The 26925-nt window shown below is 41.4% G+C and overlaps 1 protein-coding gene across 4 annotated transcripts in view; it reads left to right on the top strand.

The window, feature by feature from the left end:
* Positions 1–24226, top strand: part of LOC309817501 (general transcription factor II-I repeat domain-containing protein 2) — a 55636-nt gene extending 31410 nt beyond the window's left edge. For 2 of the 4 annotated variants that reach the window (XM_082645854.1, XM_082645856.1), the window contains exons 8-15: positions 2881–2958; positions 12513–12566; positions 15596–15658; positions 16933–17010; positions 17940–18023; positions 19558–19741; positions 20075–20103; positions 22379–24226. In XM_082645854.1, coding sequence (XP_082501980.1) covers positions 2881–2958; positions 12513–12566; positions 15596–15658; positions 16933–17010; positions 17940–18023; positions 19558–19741; positions 20075–20103; positions 22379–23982 — 2174 coding nt within the window. In that variant the 3' untranslated portion in view covers positions 23983–24226. The remainder of the gene's footprint in view (positions 1–2880; positions 2959–12512; positions 12567–15595; positions 15659–16932; positions 17011–17939; positions 18024–19557; positions 19742–20074; positions 20104–22378) is intronic. The other 2 variants (XM_082645853.1, XM_082645855.1) reach the window with 2 other exon arrangements.
* The last annotated feature ends 2699 nt before the right edge of the window (positions 24227–26925 follow it).

The raw sequence follows: 26925 nt of genomic DNA, 5'->3' as shown, positions 1-26925 counted from the left end.
TGTTCTACAATAGACGTACATTACTATGACAATGTATATTGGGAAAAAAATTCCTCTGTGATGGTGAGAGTAGTTAATCCCCATCCCTGCTCTCCCACACCTCAAAAAAAAAAAAATGTCATTAGAAGGAAAAATGTTAAAGGTTAAAAATAGAAAAAAAAATTTTAACTCAAATGTTTAATCAAGGGATGGAAAAATACTGAAAGCATTAGAAGTAGAAACGTTAGAAAACCTAAAATAAACAAGTACATAAAACTGAAACTCAAACCTCAAAAAGATAAAGATGAACACAAGCTGACTATACGGGGTAAAACGAGAAGTTAATAATGTTTAGAAAAGCAACATAGAAATAAGAAATAAACAGTTCCAAATGTAAAGTTAAAGTTAAATCTGAGATAATGTAAAAGAAAAATAGTCAATATTAAGAAAAGATGGAGAGAGAAGGCGAAGAGAGATGTTACCTCCAGTGAAATGGAGGTCAGAGCACGAGCTTTGCTGAAGGTGTCAGGTGTGGTTTATGCTCAGCTGCCTCCCCAGTCCCTTGGGGCAGGAGTAGCCTGAATCCACCCTTGTCATACCCCAGGGTCACTCCTATCCACAGATAAACATGTGTTTGGGAGAAGCTCCACCTTAAACGTCAGCCTGAAAAATAAGAGTGCCTGTCCATTTTAGTTATTCTAGGTCAAACCAACACAAGTCAATGAAAAGGAGCCAAATATTTCAGCCAACAGAATTCAGCTGTGGCGTCTTCGTCCCACTTACACACGACACGCCTTACACGCTTGCCCCTTTAATCTTAGCCTTGGATGCGTTTCCAAGCTCAGATACATTCTGCCTGCATCTCAGTTGGTAACAGAGAATTTAAAACCCCCAAGCCACAGTCTCCTCTCAGAAACCGGGAAAACAAATGGGGTGGGAGTGCGGGATCGTCGGCTCTCCCCGGGGGGCCCTTTCAAGGATCCACGGCCCTACCGCCTTCCCTTCCCTCCTCACCAGCTATTGGGTGGATGAGCGTTTCCCACCAGCCTTAAAATAGGCCTCTTTTGTTGAGGCCTCTCTTTGGAGATGTGATTCCCTATAGACAAGCTCCCTGATAGGTGACTTTCTACCATGGATTTCATGATACGAATTGCTTCCAGGTGCCTTCAGGCTTCTGTGAGCTGACCATCCACTGGCCTTATTTCCTGTGATGTTTGTGTAGCACTTGCTGCACAGACGTTTAAATGGCTTTAACTTCTGAATTTCCCCCTCCCCCCTCATAGTTTGAGGAAAGGCTGAAGCAATTCTGCATTCTGCACCGTCAAATCTGCTTTCAGTTGCCTGCATTGAAAAGAAATTTTTCTTTGACAGCCCAGCTGTCACATATTTATCAAATGTTTATACTTTAAAGTTTTACTATAAATTACAAAAGTTATACATGTTTTAAATAAAAATTCAGTGTAGTCAGTGGTAATAAGTAGTGTAATAAGTAGTAATAAGTAAAATTCCTCTTCACTCCTCCCCTCTCAAAGCTCCATCTCTCTTAAATCTCACTGCACCTCAAATTCCATCCCCATTTTAAGGGCAACAGCTCTTAACCAACTTGTGGAAATTCTTTCAGATCACTTACAAACATGTAAAAAGCTTTTTTCTTTTTTATGCACAAGTAGACCTCCATTTGTGAGCTCTCCTTTAACCTTTCCATCAGACTACCTTTCTGTCCCACTTCTGAGCAATTTCCTCAGCTTGCTCAAGTGCAATATCCATTTCACTGATAGGGCCATCGGCCGTGTCCTTTCTGTTCCTCAGTTTAACAAATTTTTCTTTCTGTCAGTCACATTCGTAAATACCCAATCTTACTATCCCTATGCCAACAGAGCTGTTAAAGGTTTTCAGAAGACCTCCCCCCCAACTTGTAAATTAATGCCGAACGGTGACATCCTGAGCTTGTCACAATTTTTGTTTTTGCTTCTGTTAACTTTCACAGTTAAATTATATGTATACTTCAGTATCAGTTATCTATTGCAGTATAAAAGAGCACCCCAGAACTTAGTGGCTTCAAACAATAATTTAGTCTTTCTTACAATTCTGTGTGTTGGCCAGGCCGTCCTTCTGGTCTGGGCTGGCCTCACTCCTGGGGCCGAGGCCTCAGCTGCCAGAGTTGGGCCTACCTCTCCTCTTGGTCTCACATCCTCCAGGCTCATCCACATGGCAACTCTGTTCCAAAAACAGCAGACGCTGATGCACAAGCGCTTTTCAAGCCTCTGCCTACATCCCACTGGCCAAAGCAAGTCACATGGCCAGGCCTAGATTTAAAAGGTGGAGTAGTTTTCCACTTCTAGAAAATAGGAGTGGGAAAGTTACATTGCAAACAGGTGTATATACTGGGATGGAAGACATTCGTGGCTAATTTTTGCCATCTACTACACCTTTCCCTGATAAAGCCTTTTGGTTTTACCAATGTAGTTTCCCCAGGTTTTGAAATTCATTTTGTTGTGGTAAGTAAATTAAGATTATCTGTGCCAATTTGGGCCCCATTACAGCAGAATATTTGCAATATTTATATTGCATATAAATGCATGTACATATACATCCATCTTGAAAGGGAAAATTTCCCCAAACTGGGAATTAGACCTCCTTCTCCTTCCCTTCTTTTCCTCCTTCCTTCCATCCATCTCTCCTCCCTTCCTTCTTTGCTTTATGTTGTTTTATTATTATTTTATACTTATATTTTTATATGGATAAACCATTTGTTCCTAGTGCATGAGCTACAAGTTCTTTTGCTGATTGCAGTGTTGCTGTGTTAATCCAAACAGAACCTGGAAGATATACTAGCCAGTCATATCTCTGTTCGTAAGTCTAGCCTAACACATAATTTTATAATTTCCATTGCATTCAAAGGCATTTCACCGAAAGCAACAGTTATGTCAGTCAAGAAAGAATCAGAAGATCCTAATTACTATGAATATAGTATGCAAGGTAATATCATTTTATAATAATTTTCTTCTTTAGAAGTTATCTGTGATGGAAAATTTTAATTAGCACCCATCTGAAAAACAGGAAAAGAGTCGTAAAGATCCATGTACATTTACCCAGGATCTAACACAGTGCCATTAGGGTAAACAATTTTACAGTCATAAAATAGATTGTATTGATACTTAGCCTGAATCCACACGATTCTAGTCATCCATGAATGTAAAGCCATTTCAGGCTGCATTTTACTAGAGTTTGTCTGTTAAATATTATTTTGTGTGTTCTAAAATATTCCCACCTTAATTCTGTCCAGTCTGTCCCCTAGGTTGCTGAGAAAATAGTAAGTGTTAAAAGAGATGGAGATGAGTTAAGAAATTCAAGTGCCTTTTCTTTTTTTTTTTTAATTAATTAATTTACTTATTTTTGGCTGCGTTGGGTCTTTGTTGCTGTGCGTGGGCTTTCTCTAGTTGCAGCGAGTGGGGGCTACTCTTCATTGCCGTGCGTGGGCTTCTCATTTCAGTGGCTTTTCTTGTTGTGAGGCACGAGCTCTAGGCACACACACTTCAGTAGTGGTAGCACGCAGGCTCAGTAGTTGTGGCTCACGGGCTCTAGAGCGCAGGCTCAGTAGTTGTGGTGCACAGGCTTAGTTGCTCCGCGGCATGTGGGATCTTCCCGGACCAGGGCTCAAACCCGTGTTCCCTGCATTGGAGGTGGATTCATAACCACTGCGCCACCAGGGAAGTCCATCAAGTGCCTTTTCTTAATAGTTGTTTCATTGACAGCATACAAGTTCAATGGGGAGAAGACAATTGTTACCAAATACACAAACTTTCCAAACTTGGCACAGGTGGGTGCTGTGTGCAGTTAGGTGGCTTGGTTCTCTACCCAAAGACCAAAATCCCGCTGGACCCCAGCATGATGTCAGTTTGACGATATGGTACCATCATGTCGCTGTGACTGCCATACGGTGTTCAGATTCTTTCTCCATCTTCCAGCTCCACTGGTAATGGAGACAGAGTGCAGGACAATTTGCAGTCACATCCTCAAACATTATCAGATTGGAAATGTTTCCTACAAAATCTTAACTTTGAAAATTTTTCTGCAGCATTACGTAGCTCTGACACTTTCGCTAAAAAAATTGTTTCAAAAAAATCTAAAGGCAGAGACTAATGGAAGTTCTGTTGTAATTGCTCTGTCCTGGGCCAACCCCACCCCACCCTCGTCGCCCGCCCCGGCCTGTCCCTTGTGACCAGTCTCCTTCCCTCTGGGCAGAGGATCTCTTTTCAATCCATCCCACACACCCCACCCCAATCACTTGTACTTTGAAAACTGGGATCTGTCCACCTCTCTCCCCCACCCACACTGTCTGTGACTCCTTACCACCCGTAAAGTCCCAGTTTCCTTCCATGTTCCTACTGCTCTTTCTGGTCTCCCCTCCTATTTCATCTGCCTCTGCAGCCACCACCCTCCCTGGGCTCTTCAGACACACAGCTCGGTCTGTGATTCCTTGAACGTGCCCTGAATCCGCCTTCCACGGGGCTTTTATATAAGCTGATCCCTCCCTGTGACTCCCTTCCTACCCTGCAGACCGCTGAGGAGTTCCCCCGCTTCTTTCTGGGCACAGTCAGAATCTCAACCCCTGCAGGGAGCTTCCAGCGTTTAGTGTGACCTGCTGTGTTCTATCTATGCTGTTGCCAGGACTCCCTCAGCTAGTGGCAGGAAACACAGCATCTTACTCCTGCCCTGGAGCCCCACGCCCGGGCTTTCTACATACTGAGCACTCAGATGTGCTTGCTGAGTTGAATGTGACCCTCATGAAGAATCAGTGTAACATTTGTTTCTAAATTACTGTTGTTTTGAACAAACTACTTTTAATTAAATTACGTCTTGGCTCCCAAGAATATATTTTTGAACTTAAATGACCTTGGTGTTGATCAAATCGTGTACAGTCAGGGATAGGATACTTACAGATTCTGCTCCAAAAGGCATCAGTGGAATGAACAAGTTAGATGTACCTGCACTTGTTCTATTTTAATTTTTCAGAAAGAAGTACATTATTTGAAGAAAAACATTTACGTTAAATTGTGTGAATTTATAATCTTTCTCCTGCTTGGCTTGGAAATGACAGAACTATTCAAGAGATCTTTGTAGAACAGCTTCCTTCTTGATGCCAAAAAGTTCCAAATTGCCTAACATCGTGGACTATATTCCATAGCACGGAATGTTTTTGTAACCCTTTAGGTTAAATACTCACATGCTGAAGTATTGATGTCTATATCCTTTAAGTAAGGGAGTTTTTTTTTTTTTTTTTTTTTGCGGTACGCGGGCCTCTCACTGTTGTGGCCTCTCCTGTTGTGGAGCACAGGCTCCAGACGCGCAGGCTCAGCGGCCATGGCTCACGGGCCCAGCCGCTCCACGGCATTTGGGATCTTCCCGGACCGGGGCACGAACCCACGTCCCCTGCATCGTCAGGCGGACTCTCAACCACTGCACCACCAGGGAAGCCTGGGAGATATTTTTAAATCCAAAAAGACAATCAGTGTGTCCTGCTCAGAATGGCGATTGGCCCTCGGGAAGCCCCAGTGAACACGGCCCCACCAGTGCTCAGAAGCTACCCACACCAGGACCTCATGATCCATCTGCAACACAGATCTCTCAGAAGACCTCTGACACACATTTACACGTACACACATAACATCTTGGCCCACGGAAGTCCCATAGGTCTTTTACATGTGCAGGGACCCCATCTCCAGGGTCCCCAGAAATGAAGAGTGCACAGTACAAGCTGTGCTGAGATATAGTGCACCCAGGCTTCCTTGACGCTGATGGATGTCAGAGCATCAGTACCATTCTGTTTTCTTCCTGGCTGACACTGCATGATATGGGAGAGAAGCCTTCCAGGCCCAAGGGAACATGGATACAAAAGCCCAAGATCAAGGAATTAACATAGTCTTTCTCGAATCACACCGCTCCGACACTGACTCTTCTGCTTCCCTTTTTCACATTTAAATACCCTGTACATCGATTACATGGAGCCCAGCTGGATAATGCAAGATAATCTTTTCTGAAGGTTAGCAATGAGCACACTTAATCCCATCTGCAGCCTAATTGCCCCTTGCCATGTAACATAATCTGTTCACAGGTTTTTGGAGGGGCCATCTGCCTATCGCAAACACTAAACAATTATATGCCAACAAATCAAGTAACCTAGATGAAATGGACAAACTACTGAAACTGACTAAGGATAAAACACAAAATTTGAATAGTCATATAACAAGAATTTGAATTAGTAGTTCAAAAACTTCCTACAAACAAAAGCACAGGACCAGATGCCATCACTGGTGAATTCTACCAAGCGTTTAAAGTCCTTCACGGGACTTCCCTGGTGGCGCAGTGGTTAAGATTCCGCCTGCCAACGCAGGGGACATGGGTTCGATCCCTGGTCTGGGAAAATCCCACACACCACGGAGTAAATAAGCCTGTGCACCACAACTACTGAGCCTGTACTCTAGAGCCTGCCGAGCCACAACTACTGAGCGTGCATGCCACAACTACTGAAACTTGCGTGCCTAGAGCCTGTGCTCTGCAACAAGAGAAGCCACCCCAATGAGAAGCCCGTGCACCGCAACGAAGAGTAGACCCTGCTCACCGCAACTAGAGAGAGCCCGCATGCAGCAGTGAAGACCCAACGCAGCCAAACATAAAATAAATAAATTTTAGAAAATAACAAATAAAAAAATAATAAAGTCCTTCACAAACTCTTACAAAAAATAGAGGAGGGAACACTTCTAAACTCATTCTGTTAGGCCAGTATCATCCTGATACCATAATCAGACAAAAACAACACAAGAAAACTACAGAAAAATATCGCTTATTCATAGGCATACAAAATTTTTCAGTAAAATGTTAGCAAATGAATCCAGGAACATATAAAAAGGATTATACATCATGACTGTTGGGCTGCACCCCACAGGCCTGCAAGCCCAGCCTTGAGACCAAAGAAAGCCCAGCGACAGAGCCATCAGTGGCTTATTGGACAGGGGGATCTTACACATCTGAAGCAAAGTCCTGGAGCAACACCCCACCGTGCGGCAATCAGTAGGCAGCACGTAACCGCAACCTTCACTACTTGGAGGAGAAGGAGGCTACCATTTATAGAGGGAATCGACATCAGGTTGGCTCATCAGTAACCAGGAAACCAGCGCTGGGGCAGGGGACAAGCATGTACCAGTTACTAATTAAGCCCTATAATTAGGAGGATTGGGTAGTCATGTGAGTGAAGCAGGGGCTTGTTGAGCTGGGGATGTACAGAGAACAGAAGAACAGCTATCTTGAATGGCCTGACCATACAATGACCAAGTGGGATTGACCCTAGGAAGGTAAGATCAGTTCAACATATGGAAATCTATCAGTGGAATAACAACATAATGAATAAAGGACAAGACCCACACGATTATGCCCATAGATGTAGGAAAAAGGCATTTGACAAAATCTAATACCCTTTCGTGATTAAAAAAAAGAAAAAAAAAAGAACACTCAAATTAGGAATCCAAGGGAACTTTCTCAACATAATTAAGAGCATCTACAGAAAACCTATACAGCTCATGTCATACTTAATAAGACTGAAGGCTTTCCCCCTAAGACCAGGAACAAGACAAGGACGTCTGTTCTTGCCACTTCTTTTCAACACTATACTGGAGGTCCTAGTCAGGGCAATTAGGGAAGATAAAAAAGGCATCCAGATTGGAAAGGAAGATGTAAAACTATTTCTGTTTGCAGATGACATGATCTTGTATATAGAAAATCCCAAGGAATACACACACAAATTAGAGCTAATAAATAAGTTTAGCAAGGTTGCAGGATACAAGTTCAATATACAAAAATCAATTGTATATCCATGTGTTAGCAATGAACAGTCAAAAACTGAAATTTAAAAAAATTCCATTTACCACAGCATCAAAAAGAATGCAATACTTAGGAATAAATTTAACCAAAGAAGTATAAGACTTGTACACTAAAAACTATACAACAGGGACTTCCCTGGTGGTCCAGTGGCTAAGACTCCATGCTCCCAATCCAGGGGGCCCGGGTTTGATCCCTGGTCAGGGAACTAGATCTCACATGCTGCAACTAAGAGTTCGCATGCCACAACTAAAGATCCTACATGCTGCAACGAAGACCCAGTGCAGCCAAATAAATAAATAAATGTTTTTTTAAAAAGTGGCTGCACTATTTTATAAAACAAACAAACAAAAACAAAAAACTACAAAACAGTGTTGAAAGAAATTAAAGAACTAAATAAATGTAAAGACATCCTGTGTTCATGGATTGGAAAACTTTCCTACGATTTATATGGAAATGCAAGGGACCCTGAAGAGCCAAAAGAATCTTGAAAAAGAACGAAGTTGGAAGATGTGTACTTCCTGATTTCAAAACCTACTACAAAGCTGTCATTATCAGTATTCCGTGGTACTGGCATGAGGATAAACATATGAATCAATGGAATAGAATGGAGAGTACAGAAATAAACCAATATTTTTATGGTCAGTTGATTTTCAACAAGGGTGCCCAAAACTAGTCAATGGGGAAAGAATAGTCTTTTCAAAAAATGGTGCTGGAACAACTGGATATCCACCTGCAAAAAGATCAGTTTGGACCTCTACCTCACACAATATAAAAAAAGATGAACTCGGGACTTCCCTGGTGGCGCACTGGTTGGGAATCTGCCTGCCAATGCAGGGGACATGGGTTCGAGCCCTGGTCCAGGAAGATCCCACATGCTGCGGAGCAACTAAGCCTGTGTGCCAAAACTACTGAGCCGGCGCTCTAGAGCCCACGAGCCACAACTACTGAAGCCCAGGCGCCACAACTACTGAGGCCCGTGCACCTAGAGCCTATGCTCTGCAACAAGAGAGGCCACTGCAATGAGAAGCACACACACTGCAACGAAGAGTGGCCCCCATTCTCCACAACTAGAGAAAGCCTGCATGCAGCAACGAGGACCCAATGCAGCCAAAAGTAAATAAATAAATAATTTTTAAAAACTCAAAATGGATCAAAGACCTAAGTATAAGAGCTAAAACTACAGTACTCTTAGGAGAAAACACAGACATATATCTTTGTGACCTTGGATTAGACAATGGTCTCTTAGATATGAAATCTAAAGCACGAGCAGCCGAAGAAGAAAATAGACAAATTGAACTTCAGCAAAATTAAAAACTCTTGTGCTTCAAGGAATATTATCCAAAAAGTGAAAAGACCACAAACAGAATGAGAGAAAACATTTGCAAATTGTATATCTGATAAAGACTTGCATCCAGAATATATAAGAACTCTTTCAACACAATAATAAAAATACAAACTACCCAATTTAAAAATGGGTGGGGCTTCCCTGGTGGCACAGTGGTTGAGAGTCCGCCTGCCGATGCAGGGGACACGGGTTTGTGCCCCAGTCCGGGAAGATCCCACATACCGCGGAGCGGCTGGGCCCGTGAGCCATGGCCGCTGAGCCTGCGCATCCGGAGCCTGTACTCCACAACGGGAGAGGCCACAGCAGTGAGAGGCCCGCCTACCGCTAAAACAAAAAAAAAAATAATGAAGTACCACCAATACACACTGTAACATGAATGAACCTTGAATACACAATGCTGAGTGAAAGAAGCCAGACACAAAAAGGTACATATTGTATGATTCCATTTATATGAAATGTCCAGAATAGGCAAATCCATAGAGACAGAAAGTCCATTAGTGGCTACAGAGTCTGAAGAGAGCAGGGAGTGAGGAGTGACCCCCAGTGGGCACAGGGATTCTTTTGGGGGTGATGAAAATGTTCTAGAAATAGTGATGAAGGTTGTACTACCTTGTGAATATATGGAAAACCACTGAACTGTACACTTTGAAAGGATGAATTTTATGGTATGTGAATTATATCTCAGTTTTTAGAAAGCAAATTCAATGTAAGATTAACCTGTATAATCTGTATAATCTGTATAAAATAAAATTTGTGATTAATTTTGACTTTTGACTTGAAAGCACTGATTATCAGATCATTTTGAACACATTTGATACCCATTCAGTACATAGGATTTTTGCTGTCAAAACTCTAGACCAGGAATATTTTTGCTATAACTGTGAATAAATTTACCTGAGAGCCCTTGTCCTCTTGGTAAATTGATACTGGTCATCTTAGCACTCATTCCCTTTTTAAAAAATTATTATTGTGGAAATTCCCTGGAGGTCCAGTGGTTGGGACTCGGTGCTCTCACTGGCGAGGCCCTGCATTCGATCCCTGGTCAGAGAATGAAGATCCTGCAATCCATACGGTGCAGCCAAATATATATATATATATATATATATATATATATATATATATATATATATATATATATATTATTGTGGTAGAATATACGTAACATAAAATTTGCAATTTTAACCATTTTTAAATGCACAGGTCAGTGACATTAAGTACATTCACAGTGTTGTGTGACCATTACCACCATCCATCTCCAGAACTATTTCATCATCACAAACAGAAACTGTCCCCACTAAGCAATAACTCCCCATTCCCTTCCTCTCAGCCCCTGGCAACCCCCATTCTACTTTCTGTCTCTATGAATTTGACTATTCTTGGTGCCTCATATAACTGGAATCAGACAGTATTTATCCTTTTGTGACTGGATTATTTCACTAGGTGTAATGTCTTCAAGTTTCTTCCATGTTGTAGCAGCTGTCAGAATTTCATTGCCACTCACTTATTTGTAATTTTGCCTTTTTTCTTTATGGAATGGCTATGAATCCATATCTCTAACCCAAATTTGATGATGAAATTTGTGCTCCAAAGCAGGTCCTTCAAAAAATGATCCTTCAAAAAATTCCTCATTTGAAGTATTTCAAAGGTCTGTTCCTCCATGCCCACTTTCCAGAGCATGTCAGTATTTTAAGTTAATCTACACTGAATTTACTGTGTGTGATATTTAGTTCTGGGGTTTTTTGTTTGTTTGTGTTTTTTTACTTTTTGGAATGGAAGAGGAGGAAAAGAAATGCATTGCCCTAGGGTTTTTTTTTTTTAATGTAATCTTGATCTTGCTTAGGCTTGAACCTAACACGAGGCAACTTGTTTTTGTTTTTTTTTAATGACTTACCTCAACTTCTGTTTGGTAAAGTCATGTAATGAGATTCAACATGGGTGCATAACTTGCTTTTATATGTAAGTGATTTGATCTTTGTCACATTTGTGACTGTGTTACACAGCCTGACCAGTTTGATGATGCAACGTTGAAGTTACATGGTTTTCTAGAAATGAACCAAAGATGGCCTCTGTATATTGGCCCCTAGGTGGTTTATTTTTTCACAGCAGGATGAGACCTATCAACTCAAAATCCTGCCAGCCCCAAATTCCAGGTGCCTGTGTATGTGAGATGCTGAGAAGGACACACCGTCATCTAGGCAGTGTTCTGGCTGAGAATGCAAGACCTGAGTCTTACCGTGAGGAAACGTCAGACAAACTCAGAATGAGCATTGTTCTAGTGGGGAGGGGAAGGGGGGGAAGGAGGGGCCTCAAATCTTCAGAAATGGCAATGCCATAAAAAACGAAGACAGACTATGGAACCATTCAATATTAAAGGAGACGTGACAGCTAAAAACAAGACCTGACCCCCCATACTGGATCCCATACTGAAAGGGAAAGGCTATAATAAACATTTGGGCAACTGACAAAGTTGGAATACAAATGGTAGAATAGATAAAATTGTCTCATATGTTAAATTCTCTGAGTTTATACTGTGATCGTATAAGAGAATATCCCTATTCTAAGGAAATAGTCACGGAAGTGTTCAGAGATAAAGGTCCATAATGTATGTAACTTTCCCTCAAATGCTTCAGGAAAAAACAGTGTGTGTATATACATCTATCTCTCTATATAGATTGGGGGTGGGGGGAGGGAGAGACAAAGATTACCAACAGGGTAAACTGTTAACATCATGTTATCTGAGTAAAGGGTAGATGGATCTTCTTTGTACTATTTTATTTTTGCAACTATTTCCAAATATAAAGGTTTTTTTAAGATAAGACATTTATGAGACAATTGATGAAATTTGAACAATGCCTAGCTATGAGATGATGATACAGAATAATTGTTCATTTGGAGGGGTCATCGCAACATCATGGTAATGCTAAAGGAAGAGACTTTACTTAGGTACTTGCCTGTAGTTATGCAATATTTGCACACTGAATTCTGGGATTTACTTTAAACTACCAGTGCTGGGTGGGGTGGGCACGGATAAACCGGGATGACGTGAGCTGATGACTGTTGGCGCTGAGGGATGGGCACATGGCTTCATGATGCCATCTCTCTGCTTTTCTGTATTTGAAATTTTTCCAAAGCACAGATGAAAGCAAAAACAAAGGAAAAAACGTAAAGAAAGGATCGTTTGTGTGAATTTGATATTACGGAGTCGAAGTATTGCATGTATATTCCTGTGCGGGTCTTGAATTATTTGCATTGTTTTTAAATGATTCCTTTTTTAAAATTTGTATTTCTGCCTTGTTTGCTTTCCTTTCAGAGAGCCATCATTCTGCCAGCACTGAAGTAATAGAAATGGAATTACCAGTGGAAGGTTAGAAAAATAAGGCATTTTCTTTCTCTCTCTCTCTTTTTTTTTTTTTAATTTACAGTATTTTGAAGAGAATATACCCTTTTAAACACACGTTTGAAAATACAGAAGACAACATGCCTTCTTAGAGAACTGGCCCAGTCCTCATCCTAAGATGTAGTATTAAGAACTCTGTCACTCTCTTACTTTTTTGATTTGTAAATGATTCTACTTTAAGTGCCTGGATATAGAGGTTAAGTGGTAAGAAAACTTTGCACTGATGCCATTTGTTACTTTATTTCATTTTGTCTTCTTGATGGGCATGCCAAAATCTTTTGAGCAAAGTTCAACAGAATTTTAGGAAATTCTTGAATTAGAGGTAAAACTTGGTATATACTTCCCTCCATTCATATATAAATCCTGAGCATCATATTTAAGGCCTAAACTCTTAAAGTGGTTTATGTAAGATAAAATTAATAAAGGAGATTTCCTCTGCAAACATAGAGGTATGAATGTCTTTGTCAGTTTACAGGCAAGTTGATCTTGTTTTTAGGGGTTGTACATCTGTCTCAGTACCAAAATGATTTGTGTTTTTCTTTTACATCAAAAACTTTCTCCAAGGAGCCGAGTTGCAGTCATTTTCGATAGCTTCCCTGATTTAGGGAGTCTGGAGTTTTTTGTTGTAGAGGATGGTTCCAACGGCCCCCTGAGCAATTTGTCTAAGTCTCTGACCTAGAAGAATTTTGGTAGATTTTGCCAGAGAACATACTATGATAGAGTCCAGTCTTTTTTTTTTTTTTTTTTTTTTGCGGTACACGGGCCTCTCACTGTTGTGGCCTCTCCCACTGCGGAGCACAGGCTCCAGACACGCAAGCTCAGTGGCCATGGCTCACGGGCCCAGCCGCTCCGTGGCATGTGGGATCCTCCCGGACCGGGGCACGAACCTGTGTCCCCTGCATCGGCAGGCAGACTCTCAACCAATGCGCCACCAGGGAAGCCCAGAGTCCAGTCTTAGAATTGTTCATTCACTCATAAAATAAAATTCAAATCCATTTTGAATTTCATTGCTTTAGAACCAAGAAGACAAGCAGACTCTGTCATTATTATTATTATTATTTTTTTTTTGTGTGTGTGTGTGTGTGTGTGTGTGTGGTATGCGGGCCTCTCACTGTTGTGGCCTCTCCCGTTGCGGAGCACAGGCTCCGGACGCGCAGGCTCAGCGGCCATGGCTCACGGGCCCAGCCGCTCCGCGGCATATGGGATCCTCCCAGACCGGGGCACGAACCCGCATCCCCTGCATCGGCAGGCGGACTCTCAACCACTGCGCCACCAGGGAGGCCCCAGACTCTGTCATTATTTAAGTCCTGTTTATTTTTCTAAATTACGTATTTTCATTGTGGTTAAAAAAAACCACATAACATAAAATTTACCATCTTAACCACTGTGAAGTGTGCAGTTTGGTAGTGCTGAGTATATTTGCTGGGAAGAAGATCTCCAGAACTTTTCATCTTGCAAATCTATCCGCATTTAACAACAACTCCCCCATTTTCCCTCCTGGCAACCCCTACTCTACTTTCTGTCTCTATGAATTTGACTACTTTAGGTATCTCATATAAGTGGAATCATATGTTATTTGCCTTTTTGTGACTGGCTTATTTCACTGAGCATAATGCTCTCAGGGTTTATCCATGTTGTAGCGTGTGTCAGGATTCTTCCATTAATTTTTTGTTTCTTTTCTTTAACTCAATCTCTGGCCTTCTCTGGGTGTAAAGGAGGACAATTATTTTGAATTGAGTTTAAATCTGTTCCTCCCTCATGTCATTTTACTTTCCTTTGTAAAAGCCTGTTAAGGTATTGTTCGGTCATTTTTTAAATGGATGGATAGTACAATATTTGGAAAGAAGAAGACCTGTGTAGGAGTCAGTTGTAGAACTGGTGCTGAATTAGAACCAGAAAGTTTTCATGGGATGTTGGCCCTCGAAATAGTTCATATCTAAACAGATTTTTTATTATCATGATATTGTGGGAAGCCCATTTACAATAGAGCTGACTTTGTTTGATTTTTAAAACCTTTTTATTTTATGTCAGTCCTATTATTTTTTTATTATTTATTTATTTATCTGGGGCAGGGAGGGGCCACACTGCACAGCCTGTGGGATCTCAGTTCCCCAGGCCACGGCAGTGAGAGCCCAGAATTCTAACCACGAGGCCACCAGGGAACTCCCTAAAAACTTTTTATTTTAAAATAATTATAGATTCACAAGAAGCTGCAAGAATAGTACAGAGCAGCCCAATGTACCTTCACCTGTTTTTCCCCAAAGGTTACATCCTACGTAACGATAGTACAATATCAAAACAGTTTTGCATTCTAGTCTTTCTCCTTTTGCTAACAATTAATGTAAGATTTGACAAATCTTTCTAAAATGAGCTAGAGTTAGGCGAGATAAGCTAGCCAGGCTTTTGTCTATATGTAGAACTTAATGTATATGTCATAATTCATATCCACCAGAAAACTCAATTAGGTACTTTAGGTACCTCATATAAGTGAAATCATATGATATTTGCTTTTTTGTGACTGGTTTATTTCACTGAGCATGTATATGTCATGTACATTACATGCATTCGTGTACATTACATGTGTCCATGTAATAATAGACCATGAATCACCTGGAGGCTGCTGGCAGGATAAGAAAGGAACAAATGGCTTTTTTTGAATCCTAGTAATTCCCGATGACAACCAGAAAACACTATGACCACATGTCTTCCATTAGCTCAAATAGAAGGATATTCTTTGTCCATTACTGCAACTTCATATTATTTGATAATATCTGAAAGTTTCTTATCTCCTCTTATCCCTTATAAGATTATCCTTTATTACCCTATTATCCTTTTTAAAATTAAAATTACCTTTATGTTTATACCTCTATGTTTAGTAAATATAAAATGTATTTAAAATGCCAGGATAAGCGACTTTTTGGGTATAAGAGCGGTAAAATGTTGGAACATGAGAATACATAAACAATGAATGTCATTTTAGAAATTTTTTTTTCAAGATTCTACTCAGCTTGTCCCTTCAGAAATGAGTGAGGACCCTGAAGCTGAGGTGAAAATTGAAGGTTGGTTGCCAAAAACCTCGCCACATTCACACGGCTAAGTACGGTTTTCATTTTTTCTGAAAGGGAAAAGACTGAACTCAATGTGTGTGTACCTATGACCAGAGCAGCCCATATTCCCATCAGGTACCCAGTGCTCTAGGCTTGTCAGACAACAGAATTAGGCTGTGCAAATTAGCCCTGGCCAGAGTAGGGCCAAACTGTGCTTGGTCCAATGAGGAAAGAATGAAGCCAGAAGGAGGGGAATGAAGTGGGGAGGGGGAAACTGAAAGGGAGAGGGGAGAGGGGAAGAATGAAGAGGGGGAGGATGAAGGGGGAGGGGAAATGAAGGGGGCAGAGAGGGAAGAATGAAGGCAGGGAGAATGAAGGGGGGAGAGGGGAAGAACGATGGTGTGTCTCCTTTGAGGTCTTGCTCTTCAGATGCAGAATCTCAAACACCCAAATGGTTGATCTTTCACAGAACACAGGGATTGAACTTTGAGTCCCTCAGAAAGGACTAGACAGGCTCATTTACATTTCTCATTTAAGTGAGCACTGTGTGTATCATTTGACCAGAAATCATGATAACGTCAACTGTGCTTTTACTATTTAACCCCATCTGAGCCTTTCCTTGACTGTCTGTTACCTCATTTCTCATAGGACATCTGCTTCCTAAGTGTCCTCTTGGACACATTCGTATGTCTTCTTTCCTACCCCCCACCTTTAAACTGAGAATAACAACAAAGGAAAAAAAATTTTTTTTTTTTTTTTTTTTAGCTGAGTGGCATGCAAGATCTTAGTTCCCTGACCAGGGATCCAACCCATGCCCCCTGCACTGGGAGCTTAGAGTCTTAACCACTGGACTGCCAGGGAAGTCCCAGGAAATATATTTTTAAACACCCTTGTTTTTGAATCAAATTAGACTGACTGAAGTATCAGGGGCTATGAACTAAATAAAAGCCATGGTGCCCTTTCTCCTTTGACATCAACATTAAACTACAGAGACTCAAACATCAATTATTGCCAAGCCAGCTTGTTATTCTACAGCTAAATGTTCTCTGGAGTTTAAAAATTTAGCCTGGCCTTCTTTTTTTTTGGCCACGCCTCCTGGCTTGCACAATCTTTATTCCCCAACCAGGGATTGAACCCAGGCCCTGGCAGTGAAAGCGCCAAGTCCTAGTCACTGGACCGCCAGGGAATTCCCTAGTCTGGCCTTCTGATCAAAGTGGCAATTTGATAGTTTTAGAGGAGAAGTAGCCTAATTTTCTATAAGTTCTAAATTTCAATTTCTGTTTAAGGAAACACCAATTCATCCTATATTACAAATTCTGCAGCAGGTGTTGAAGATCTTAACATCGTTCAGGTGATGATTCCAGGTATGGAATTCTATCTGACTTTATCATAATTTAGATTATGTTTTTCATTTTGTTATATTTTAACCACTTTGTGACATGGGTTAGTCTCTTGGAGCTATTTTTTTGCTAAGTTCACCCTGTCAACTAAGGAAAGACAATTCCGGAATATAAAATATGCTTCCAATTGCTGCACACTGAATATCTTGCTATATCGTACATTGTTTATCAGATATATTGCTTCTCACAGCCCTGCCCTGGTGCATTACCTGGAAAATATCCCTTAGGGCAGCCAACTCCAAGCACTGGCTATCATTGGATTGGAACTGGCCACAGTGGTGAAATGTATTTGCTGCCCATCAATTAATCTTCTTTTCTGAATAGGTGTATATAAAACATATCTGGAGAGATACAAAAGAATCTAATGGCATAGATTCCTCCAAAGAAGGAAACTTGAGAGCTAAGATAGGGATGGAAGGGAGACATTTCATGATGTACTGTTTTATATCCTTTGAATTTTGAACCACATAATCACTTTTCATTATTCAAAATTAAATAGAATAAAAATTTCCAGTATTAAAAAATTTTCCCCCCTAATCCTAGTACATACATCTTACTCATTTTACTTGCTATATTGCACTGGCTAGGATCTCTATTATAATGTTGAAGAGTAGGGGTGAAAGTGGACATCCTTATCTTGCATGATATTGAAAATGTTCTCTAAAGTAGTATGTCTTATATTTACATAGAGTCATAATTTGGAAAATTCTCTGTCATCTTTAATGCCTTAAATTTACAAATTGCCAAAAGGCTTAATTATTGCTAAAACTAAACTGAATGATAAGCCAGGTAAAGTGCTTTCACATGTGCTAACAGGTGTTTCCTCCAACAGCTTTTCGGGGGAGCAAATACATGAATAAACCTGGTTTGCTTGTTTTTTTTAATTTTTTTAGATAATGAGAAGGAAAGATTATCAAGCATTGAAAAAATAAAACAACTAAGAGAACAAGTCAATGACCTCTTTAGCCGAAAATTTGGTACGTTTTTATATTGTTACATAACCAAATTTTATACATTTGAAATATTTCCTTCTAATTGATTACTTTATCTAAGAAATTGATCTTTCTGTGAAGGAGCTGTGATCAAAATTAGTGTGTATTTTTACTGAAGAAGAACTTTTACATGGAAACACTAATTTCATAATAATAATAGCTATCTTTGGCCAATAGGCACATGAAAAGATGCTCAACATTGCTAATTATTAGAGAAATGCAAATCAAAACCACAGTGAGGTACCACCTCACACCAGTCAGAATGGCCATCATTAAAAAGTCTACAAATAATAAATGCTGGAGAGGGTGTGGAGAAAAGGGAACCTTCCTACATTGTTGGTGGGAATGTAAGTTGGTGCAGCCACTGTGGAGGACAGTATGGGGGTTCCTTAGAAAACTAAAAATAGAACTACCATATGATTGTGCAATCCCACTCCTGGGCAAATATCCACACAAAACTATAATTCAAAAAGATGCATGCACCCCTATGTTCATAGCACCACTATTCACAATAGCCAAGGCATGTAAACAACCTAAATATCCATTGACAGATGAATGGATAAAGAAGATGTGGTATATATATATATATATATATATAATGGAATACTACTCAGCCATAAAAAAGAATGAAATAATGCCATTTGCAGTAATAAGGATGCTAGAGATTATCATACTAAGTGAAGTAAGTCAGAAAGAGAAAGACAAATACTATATGATATCACTTATGTGGAGTCTAAAATATGACACAAATGAACCTATCTACGAAACAGAAACAGAATTATGGACATAGAGAACAGACTGCTGGTTGCCAAGGGGGAGGGGGTTGGGGGAGTGATGGAGTGGGAGTTTGGGGTTAGCAGATGTAAGCTTTAATATATAGAATGGATAAACAAGGTCCTACTGTATAGCACAGAGAATTATATTCAATATCCTATGATAAACCATAATGGAAAAGAATATTAAAAAAAGAATGTATATATATATGTATAACTGAATCACTTTGCTGTACAGCAGAAATTAACACGACATTGTAAATCAACTATACTTCAATAAAAAAAATTTTTTTAATAGCTATCTTTATCAAATCATTATGCTGTACACCCAAAACTAATACAATGTTATATGTCAATTATATCTCAATTAAAAATAAATTTAAAATATTTTTAAAATAATTATAATAGCTATCTTTCACTTACTGACTTTTTACCATAGCTGAGTATTGTTTTTAGTGTTTGACATGTGATTAATCATTTAATCCTCACAAAACCCTTTTCAGGTAGATACTATGATAATGCCTATTTCATGGGTAGAGAAACAGTCTGCTACACTACCTGTTACCAATTTCAAAATCAATAAAATTATTCATACACCCTAGCATGGCTGGAAAATAAAGTAATGGCTGATCACCAATGTTGTTACTTGATGCGATTAATTTTAAAATCTTGGCATTAAAGATAAAGCACGGTTTGGGAAAAGCAAGTGACACACACCTGGTTTTACACTCTTTGTATCATCATAGGTGAAGCAATTGGAGTGGATTTCCCTGTGAAAGTTCCCTACAGGAAGATCACCTTCAACCCTGGCTGTGTGGTCATCGACGGCATGCCCCCGGGGGTGGTATTCAAAGCCCCTGGCTACCTGGAAATCAGCTCCATGAGAAGGATCTTGGATGCCGCAGAATTTATCAAATTCACAGTCATCAGGTACGTGAGAGTCCCCTGCCTGGTCAGGAGAATGAGCTGCAGATCGTAACTTGCTCGAGGTGGAGAAGCTGGGGGGCACAGGGATTCTCACCCCAGGACGTGGGCCGTGGGTCCCTGCAGTCAAGTGCTATGTCATGCTGCCTGTCACACTCAGTTCATCGTATTCTGCTTCTAGGAGCTGTGTGTCCTCGCTCCCGTTTCTTGGTGATCGTGGGCAGCCTGTTTTAGTTTAGCCTCGCACTGACACTCACAAAAGTTTTGTCAAATAGAACTAAATGGACAAGAGAGGAAAAGTGACCTCTGTTGCACTCACCAATGTCTCTTTCTCTTCAGACCACTTCCCGGCCTTGAACTCAGCAATGGTGAGTATCCTGGGGGAGAGAAGATGGTCCTAGTCCCTGCTGTGCCACATGCGCTGTCTCAGTGGACACTCACCACCAGAAAGAGCAAAGCATGCTGCTCTTTATGTGCATTTTGTTTTTCCTGCATCTTTTTTTTTTTTTTTTTTTTTTTTTTTTTTTTGCGGTACGCGGGCCTCTCACTGTTGTGGCCTCTCCCATTGTGGAGCACAGGCTCTGGACGCACAGGCTCAGCAGCCATGGCTCACGGGCCCAGCCGCTCCGTGGCATGTGGGATCTTCCCGGACCGGGGCACGAACCTGTGTCCCCTGCATCGGCAGGCGGACTCTCAACCACTGCGCCACCAGGGAAGCCCTTTCCTGCTTCTTTTAAAGCCCTTTAATTCTGCTGCTCGAGTTTTATTAGCCAGGCATTTTTTTCTCATATAACAATTTGATGGAGCTTGCTGTGTGTGATAACATACCACATTCTTATTCAAGAGTCCTTTATGGGGTCAGGGCGGGGGGCGGCTCATATCATAATACTGAACTACTACTCTACCTTATTTGGTAAATAGTACCTACCTGGCCACCCCTGACCTCCCCACAGTTCAGAACCAACAGGGCCTGGCACAGCAGGGCTCCCAGAACCCCCTCCAGTTGACTTCTGTTCTGATTGGGCAATGTCCCAGCCACTCTGCTTGTTAAATATTTTTAATGTCTCCCCTAAAGTCCTTGCAAGCAAGTCAAAATCCTATTGGATATTAAAGCAGAAAGCGTAACCAACAAGGACCTCACTATACTCATCTTGCAATAACCTATAATGGAAAAGAATCTAAAAAAGAATATATATATATATATATATTTATATATATATATGCATATGTATATATAACTGAATCACTTTGCTGTACACCTGAAACTAACACAACATTGTAAATAAGTATATTTCAATAAAATTCTAAAAAAGTAAAGTACCTATAGAAAGAAAAAAAAGCATAACATGTAACGATGTTCCCAAGAGTCATCTAGGGAACCTCCTCATTTAAATTTGGAAACTAAAGTGTTCTTTTAAAATGCACAATTATTATTCCTAAACTCCTCTGGTTGTTAAATAGCTTTTTACATTTTTAATAGCTTTATTGTGGCATAAATTTACATACCGTAAAATTCACTTGTGCAAACTGTACACAATCCAGTGATTTTTAGTATATTTACGGAGTCGTGCAACTATCACCACAATCTAATATTAGAACATTTCCATCCCCACACCTGAAAGATTCCTCCTACCCATTTCTGGTCATTTCCCATTCCCACCCCCAGCCCCAGGCAGCCACTAAATTGACTGCTTGTCTCTGCCTACATTTTCTTAAAGTGAATTTTTATACCTATGTTCTTTCAAAGTAAAGCTCACCTGCATCGTGGCCCATTTCTTTACATTGAAAACAAGTAAGTTCTGTGAGGGTCTGTGGCTATCACTGGTGTCTTTTGGGACTCACAGCAGTTAAATCATATGTCTTCTGTGTTCATTCCCTTCTCTGTTATTTCAAAGTTCCCTTGAAAATCAAATGAAAAAATATATGTTAAAATGCAGATACACTTTCAAATCATTCTCATTTAAACCAGATGGGCAAACATAGCCACTTGCTGAACCTCCCCAAAGTTGTCTTTCTTTTGGCTCATCTACCTTTTAATTTAATTAATTAATTTATTTATTTATTTTTGGCTGCATCGGGTCTATGTTACTGCGCACGGGCTTTCTCTAGTTGCAGCGAGCGGGGGCTACTCTTTGTTGCAGTGTGGTGGCTTCTCTTGTTGTGGAGCACGGGCTCTAGGCGCGCAGGCTCAGTAGTTGTGGCACACGGGCTTAGTTGCTCCACGGCATGTGGGATCTTCCTGGACCAGGACTCGAACCCGTGTCCCCTGCATTGGCAGGCGGATTCTTAACCACTGAGCCACCAGGGAAGCCCCTTGGCTCATCTACCTTTTAAAAAAGGGAATTCGTGGCCAACATTGAAAAACCGGGGACTTTTTCATAAAAGTCCATTTCCAGGTTTTCTTTAGCAATCTGAAGATCCAGGCAGGCCAGGGCCATGCTCCCTCTGGCAGTAGTTTGCTTGCCCTGGGTGTCCCCCGTCCTCACCCCACACCTCTGCAGGGCTGGGGTGCTCTCCAGTTAACCACGCCCCACCCTGCCACCTTATCCCTTGCATTTGTCATCATGCTCTTGCTGGTGTTAGACTAACAGTTGATTTAAGGGAAACCTGAACTGTTTCTTGTCTCCATGTTTCTATCAAAAGTGGGAAAAAGAAAGATAGACCAAGAGGGCCGTGTATTTCAAGAAAAGTGGGAGAGAGCGTATTTCTTCGTGGAGGTGCAGAATATCCCTACGTGTTTAATATGCAAACAGAGCATGTCTGTGTCCAAAGAATACAACCTGAGACGCCATTATCAAACCAACCACAGCAAGCACTATGACCAGTACACAGAGAAGATGCGCGACGAGAAGCTCCAGGAGCTGAAGAAAGGGCTCAGAAAGTATCTCTTAGGGTCATCAGACATCGTGTGTCCCGAGCAAAAACGAGTGTTTGCAAATGTGAGTCCAAGGGAAAACTCTGCCGTCCAGCCCATAGAAGACATGGCTGGGAACTTATGGGAGAAATTACGTGAAAAAATCAGATCATTTGTGGCCTATTCTATTGCCATCGACGAGATCACAGATATAAATAACACCACCCAGTTGGCCATATTCATCCGGGGCGTTGATGAGAATTTTGATGTATCAGAAGAACTTTTGGATACGGTGCCCATGACGGGGACAAAATCTGGAAATGAGATCTTTTTGCGTGTTGAGAAAAGTCTTAAAAAGTTTAATATCGACTGGTCGAAATTAGTAAGCGTGGCCTCAACTGGCACTCCTGCGATGGTAGATGCCAACGACGGGCTGGTCACAAAACTCAAGTCCAAGGTGGCGACGGCTTGCAAGGGTTCAGATCTGAAGTCCGTTTGTTGCATTATTCACCCGGAATCGCTCTGTGCTCAAAAGTTAAAGATGGACCACATCATGAGCGTGGTAGTAAATGCCGTGAACTGGATCTGCTCCCGTGGACTGAACCACAGCGAGTTCACGACTTTGCTCTATGAGCTGGACAGCCAATACGGCAGCCTTCTATACTACACGGAGATTAAGTGGCTCAGCCGCGGGCTGGTGCTGAAGAGGTTCTTTGAATCGTTGGAAGAAATTGACTCCTTCATGTCTTCCAGAGGCAAGCCCCTGCCTCAGCTGAGCTCTCAAGATTGGATCAAAGACTTGGCCTTCTTGGTGGACATGACTATGCATCTGAACACGTTGAATATCTCTCTCCAAGGGCATTCCCAAATCGTGACACAGATGTACGACTTGATTCGGGCGTTCTTGGCTAAACTGTGCCTCTGGGAGACTCATTTGGCCAGGAATAACCTGGCCCACTTTCCCACCCTGAAATTGGTTTCCAGGAACGAAAGCGATGGGCTGAACTACATTCCCAAAATCATGGAGCTGAAGACGGAATTCCAGAAAAGGCTGTCCGATTTCAAACTCTACGAAAGTGAACTGACTCTGTTCAGCTCCCCTTTCTCCATGAAGATCGAGAGCGTCCAGGAAGCGCTCCAGATGGAGGTGATTGATCTGCAGTGCAACACGGTCCTGAAAACCAAATACGACAAGGTTGGAATACCAGAATTCTATAAATACCTCTGGAGCAGCTATCCCAAGTACAAAACCCACTGTGCCAAGATTCTCTCCATGTTCGGGAGTACCTACATTTGTGAACAGCTCTTTTCCATTATGAAACTGAGTAAAACTGAGTACTGCTCCCAGTTGAAGGACTCCCAGTGGGATTCTGTACTCCACATCGCGACGTGATGAAACACACTCCCGCAGGATCCTGTGGGCTGGAAGCCTAGAATCCTCTAGGCCCGAGGGGTTGCAAGATGAGAAAATGAGTTATTAAATGTATCTGTTTTTGCCCACTTTGACTCGGAAATGTCATTTGCAGTTATCATACTTGTTTGTATGACATTTTATGTTTCCCCACAGCCCAGTAAAAATCAAGAAAGTTTTATTGTATTTCTAGTAGTTGACTCTTCTTATGCCTGGCCTGTTTCATTCACTCACATACTAGCTTGACCCTTGTGGGCATTGGAGCTGCATCCCAAAGTTTAAATAAGTCCACAGAGAAACAGAGAGACAGATGCATATGTGCACTGGGGGTATATGTGCACACACATCTATCTCCCCGCCATTGGCATGGAATTCCGTGTGACCTCACATGTTTCCAAGTTGAAGGAGAATCAGTTAGAGACGTGTTCACATACTGTGGTGTCTCTGCCTTAGCTGTCCCTTCCTCCACACGAACCTGGAAAGGTAGGACTTAAAATGGAAAATCCCAAAACAAATAATGTAGGTTTTCAAAGCCTAAGTTGAGGTTTGGGGGCTGTCTTTTTTTTATTTTAATCTTTATTTTGAAATCATTTCAAATGTATAGAAAAGTTGCAGAAATGAAAAGAGCCTGAAGAACACTTAATGCCCTTTTGCCAGATTCTCATATTATTAACATTTTACCCCATTTTATCATTTGTTTGCTTTCTCTCCCCCCTCTGTCTCCCTTGTGTGTGTGTATAACATTGCCTGTGTGTATAAATGACTGTATGATTATCTGTAATAATGTATATAAACTTATGTGCATAATTTCTTTCTGAACCATTTGAGGGAAAGTTGCTTACCTCATTTATCCCTAAATACTTTAGGGAGTATTTTCTAAGAAGAGGGTTTCTATAGCCATGATTTAGTTACCAACTCCAGTAAATTGAACACTGATGCAATACTTTTGTCTGGTTTACCATTCATATTCCAGTTTTGTCAGTTGACCAAATAATGTCCTTTCCTTTATAGAATTTTTCCTCTGGAGGGTTGTCACTTAAAAACATATAGATGCACCTGAAACTAACATGACACTGTAAATTAGCTATACTTCAATTGCAAAAAAAAATCACACAAGGTAACAAAAATTTATCAACTCAAAAAAAGGCATATAGATACAGATACAGGTATAAATATAAAGTTAGAGATATCTGTGTTCTTAGTATCTATTAGTTGCTGGAATTAGTGACCCAAAATTGTGAATATTTTCCAGATTTGGAGGAATTAATCTGATTAGGGTACAAAAAGGTTGAAGATCCTATCTGATGACCCATTCAGGAAGCAGTGGAGGAAAAGGCATTGATAGAAATGAAGGGAAGCTGCCAGGGGGAGAGACCAACCTCTAGGTGGTCACCTGGGCAGCGGACCCAGCCCCAGCTGGGGCCTGGATGTATGTCCTCAGACAGAGGAATGATCCAACCTGGGCAGTTCCTGACCTTGGGAGGTAGACTGCAGGTCCAGCTGGGTCTGGCTGGCTCAGAGGCTCACTTCCTGGGAAGTGAATGAAGGATGGACTGGTTCACAGTGGAAGTCAGGGGAGGCCAGCTGCTGGTGTACCTGAGCAGATGTTGACTCTGAACACGAGAGGTGTGGTCCTGCAAACCTTGCGGGGAAAGACCAGCCCCCGCGTTTTTAGATAGGCAACTGGGGCTCAGAGTGATTAAATGGCCTGCCTGAGGCCACGCAACCAGGAGAGGATTCAGACCCAGGTCCATGTGACTCCAAAGTCCATGTTCTTCTTCCTTTTCTAAGCAGCCACCATGCTTATGTGGAGACCTGGCAGACATCTGTCATAGAGCCCCCGCTCATCATTGTCACGTGTGGCTCCGGGGTGGTTAGCCCATCAGGTAACAGGGAGGTGACCTCAGCGTTCAGTCTGGGCTGCCTTCTGTTGGCTGGACCATTCATGGGGCTGTTCTGCTTTGATTCAACTCCTAGGGTCCCCAGGTTCCTTCTCTACCTGTAGTGTGTGCTGGGCCAAATGGCTTGACCAACATGGTCACTTGTATGACTGAGCCAAGACTGGGAGAAACCCACTTCCTCTTATCTCTAAGCCACCAGCCTTGTCCAGCCTCATATGCTGCTTCCCACACAGGAAGAGAAGCTCTCCATGCCACCCATGGCCTTCGAGACAAGCTGCATCTTTTATGAGATTTGCAGCTCCAGTTTGCATCATGGTATCTTTGCATTTGGGGACAGACCCACAAGCAAAGACTTGGAGGCCATGGGCTAGCAGCATTGCTGGGGTGGGTGGTGAATAATCGCTTTCTGGTACAACCTCCTAACTGGGCAGGCTCTCAGTGAATAATCAGAGGCGCCCCTCCCTATAGCTAAATTATAATTCTTTGTGTGTGTGATAAACTATTGTCCTTCACTGAATAGTCACGGCTCTATTAGCCAAGACCCCCACTATGTCTCAGGGAGTGAAAACTGGGTAGATGTCTAAATTTCTGTGCCCTTTCTGTGCCTTAGCAATGGCCCCAGGATGGCTATTTTCAACTGAATCTGGAATGAGAGATCAATTATACTCTCCTGTTTATATTTGTCAGTTTAAAAAAATGTTTATTCAATTTATATAAACTAAAATAAAGAAATAAGTAAATAACAATTCACCCATTTCTTCCACCCCCGCCCACCCTCCACTTATTGCAACCACCGATCTGTTTAATGTATCCAAGAGCTTGGTTGTTTTTTGTTTCTTTCTTTGTCTTTTAGACTCCACATATAAGAGAGATAATACAGTATTTGTCTTTCTCTGTCTGACATTTCACTTAGCATAATGCCCTCAAAGTCCATCCATTCTGTTGCAAGTGGTAAGATTTTATTATTTTTTATGGCTGAATAATATTCCATTGTGTATTTATGCCACAATTTCTTTATCTGGTC

The sequence above is a fragment of the Mesoplodon mirus genome, assembly GCF_964341445.2.
Source record: "Mesoplodon mirus genome assembly, chromosome: 15".
NCBI classification, from domain to species: domain Eukaryota; kingdom Metazoa; phylum Chordata; class Mammalia; order Artiodactyla; family Ziphiidae; genus Mesoplodon; species Mesoplodon mirus.
The sequence above is the reverse complement of the archived record's forward strand: the minus strand, read 5'-3'. Positions and strand labels throughout refer to the sequence as shown.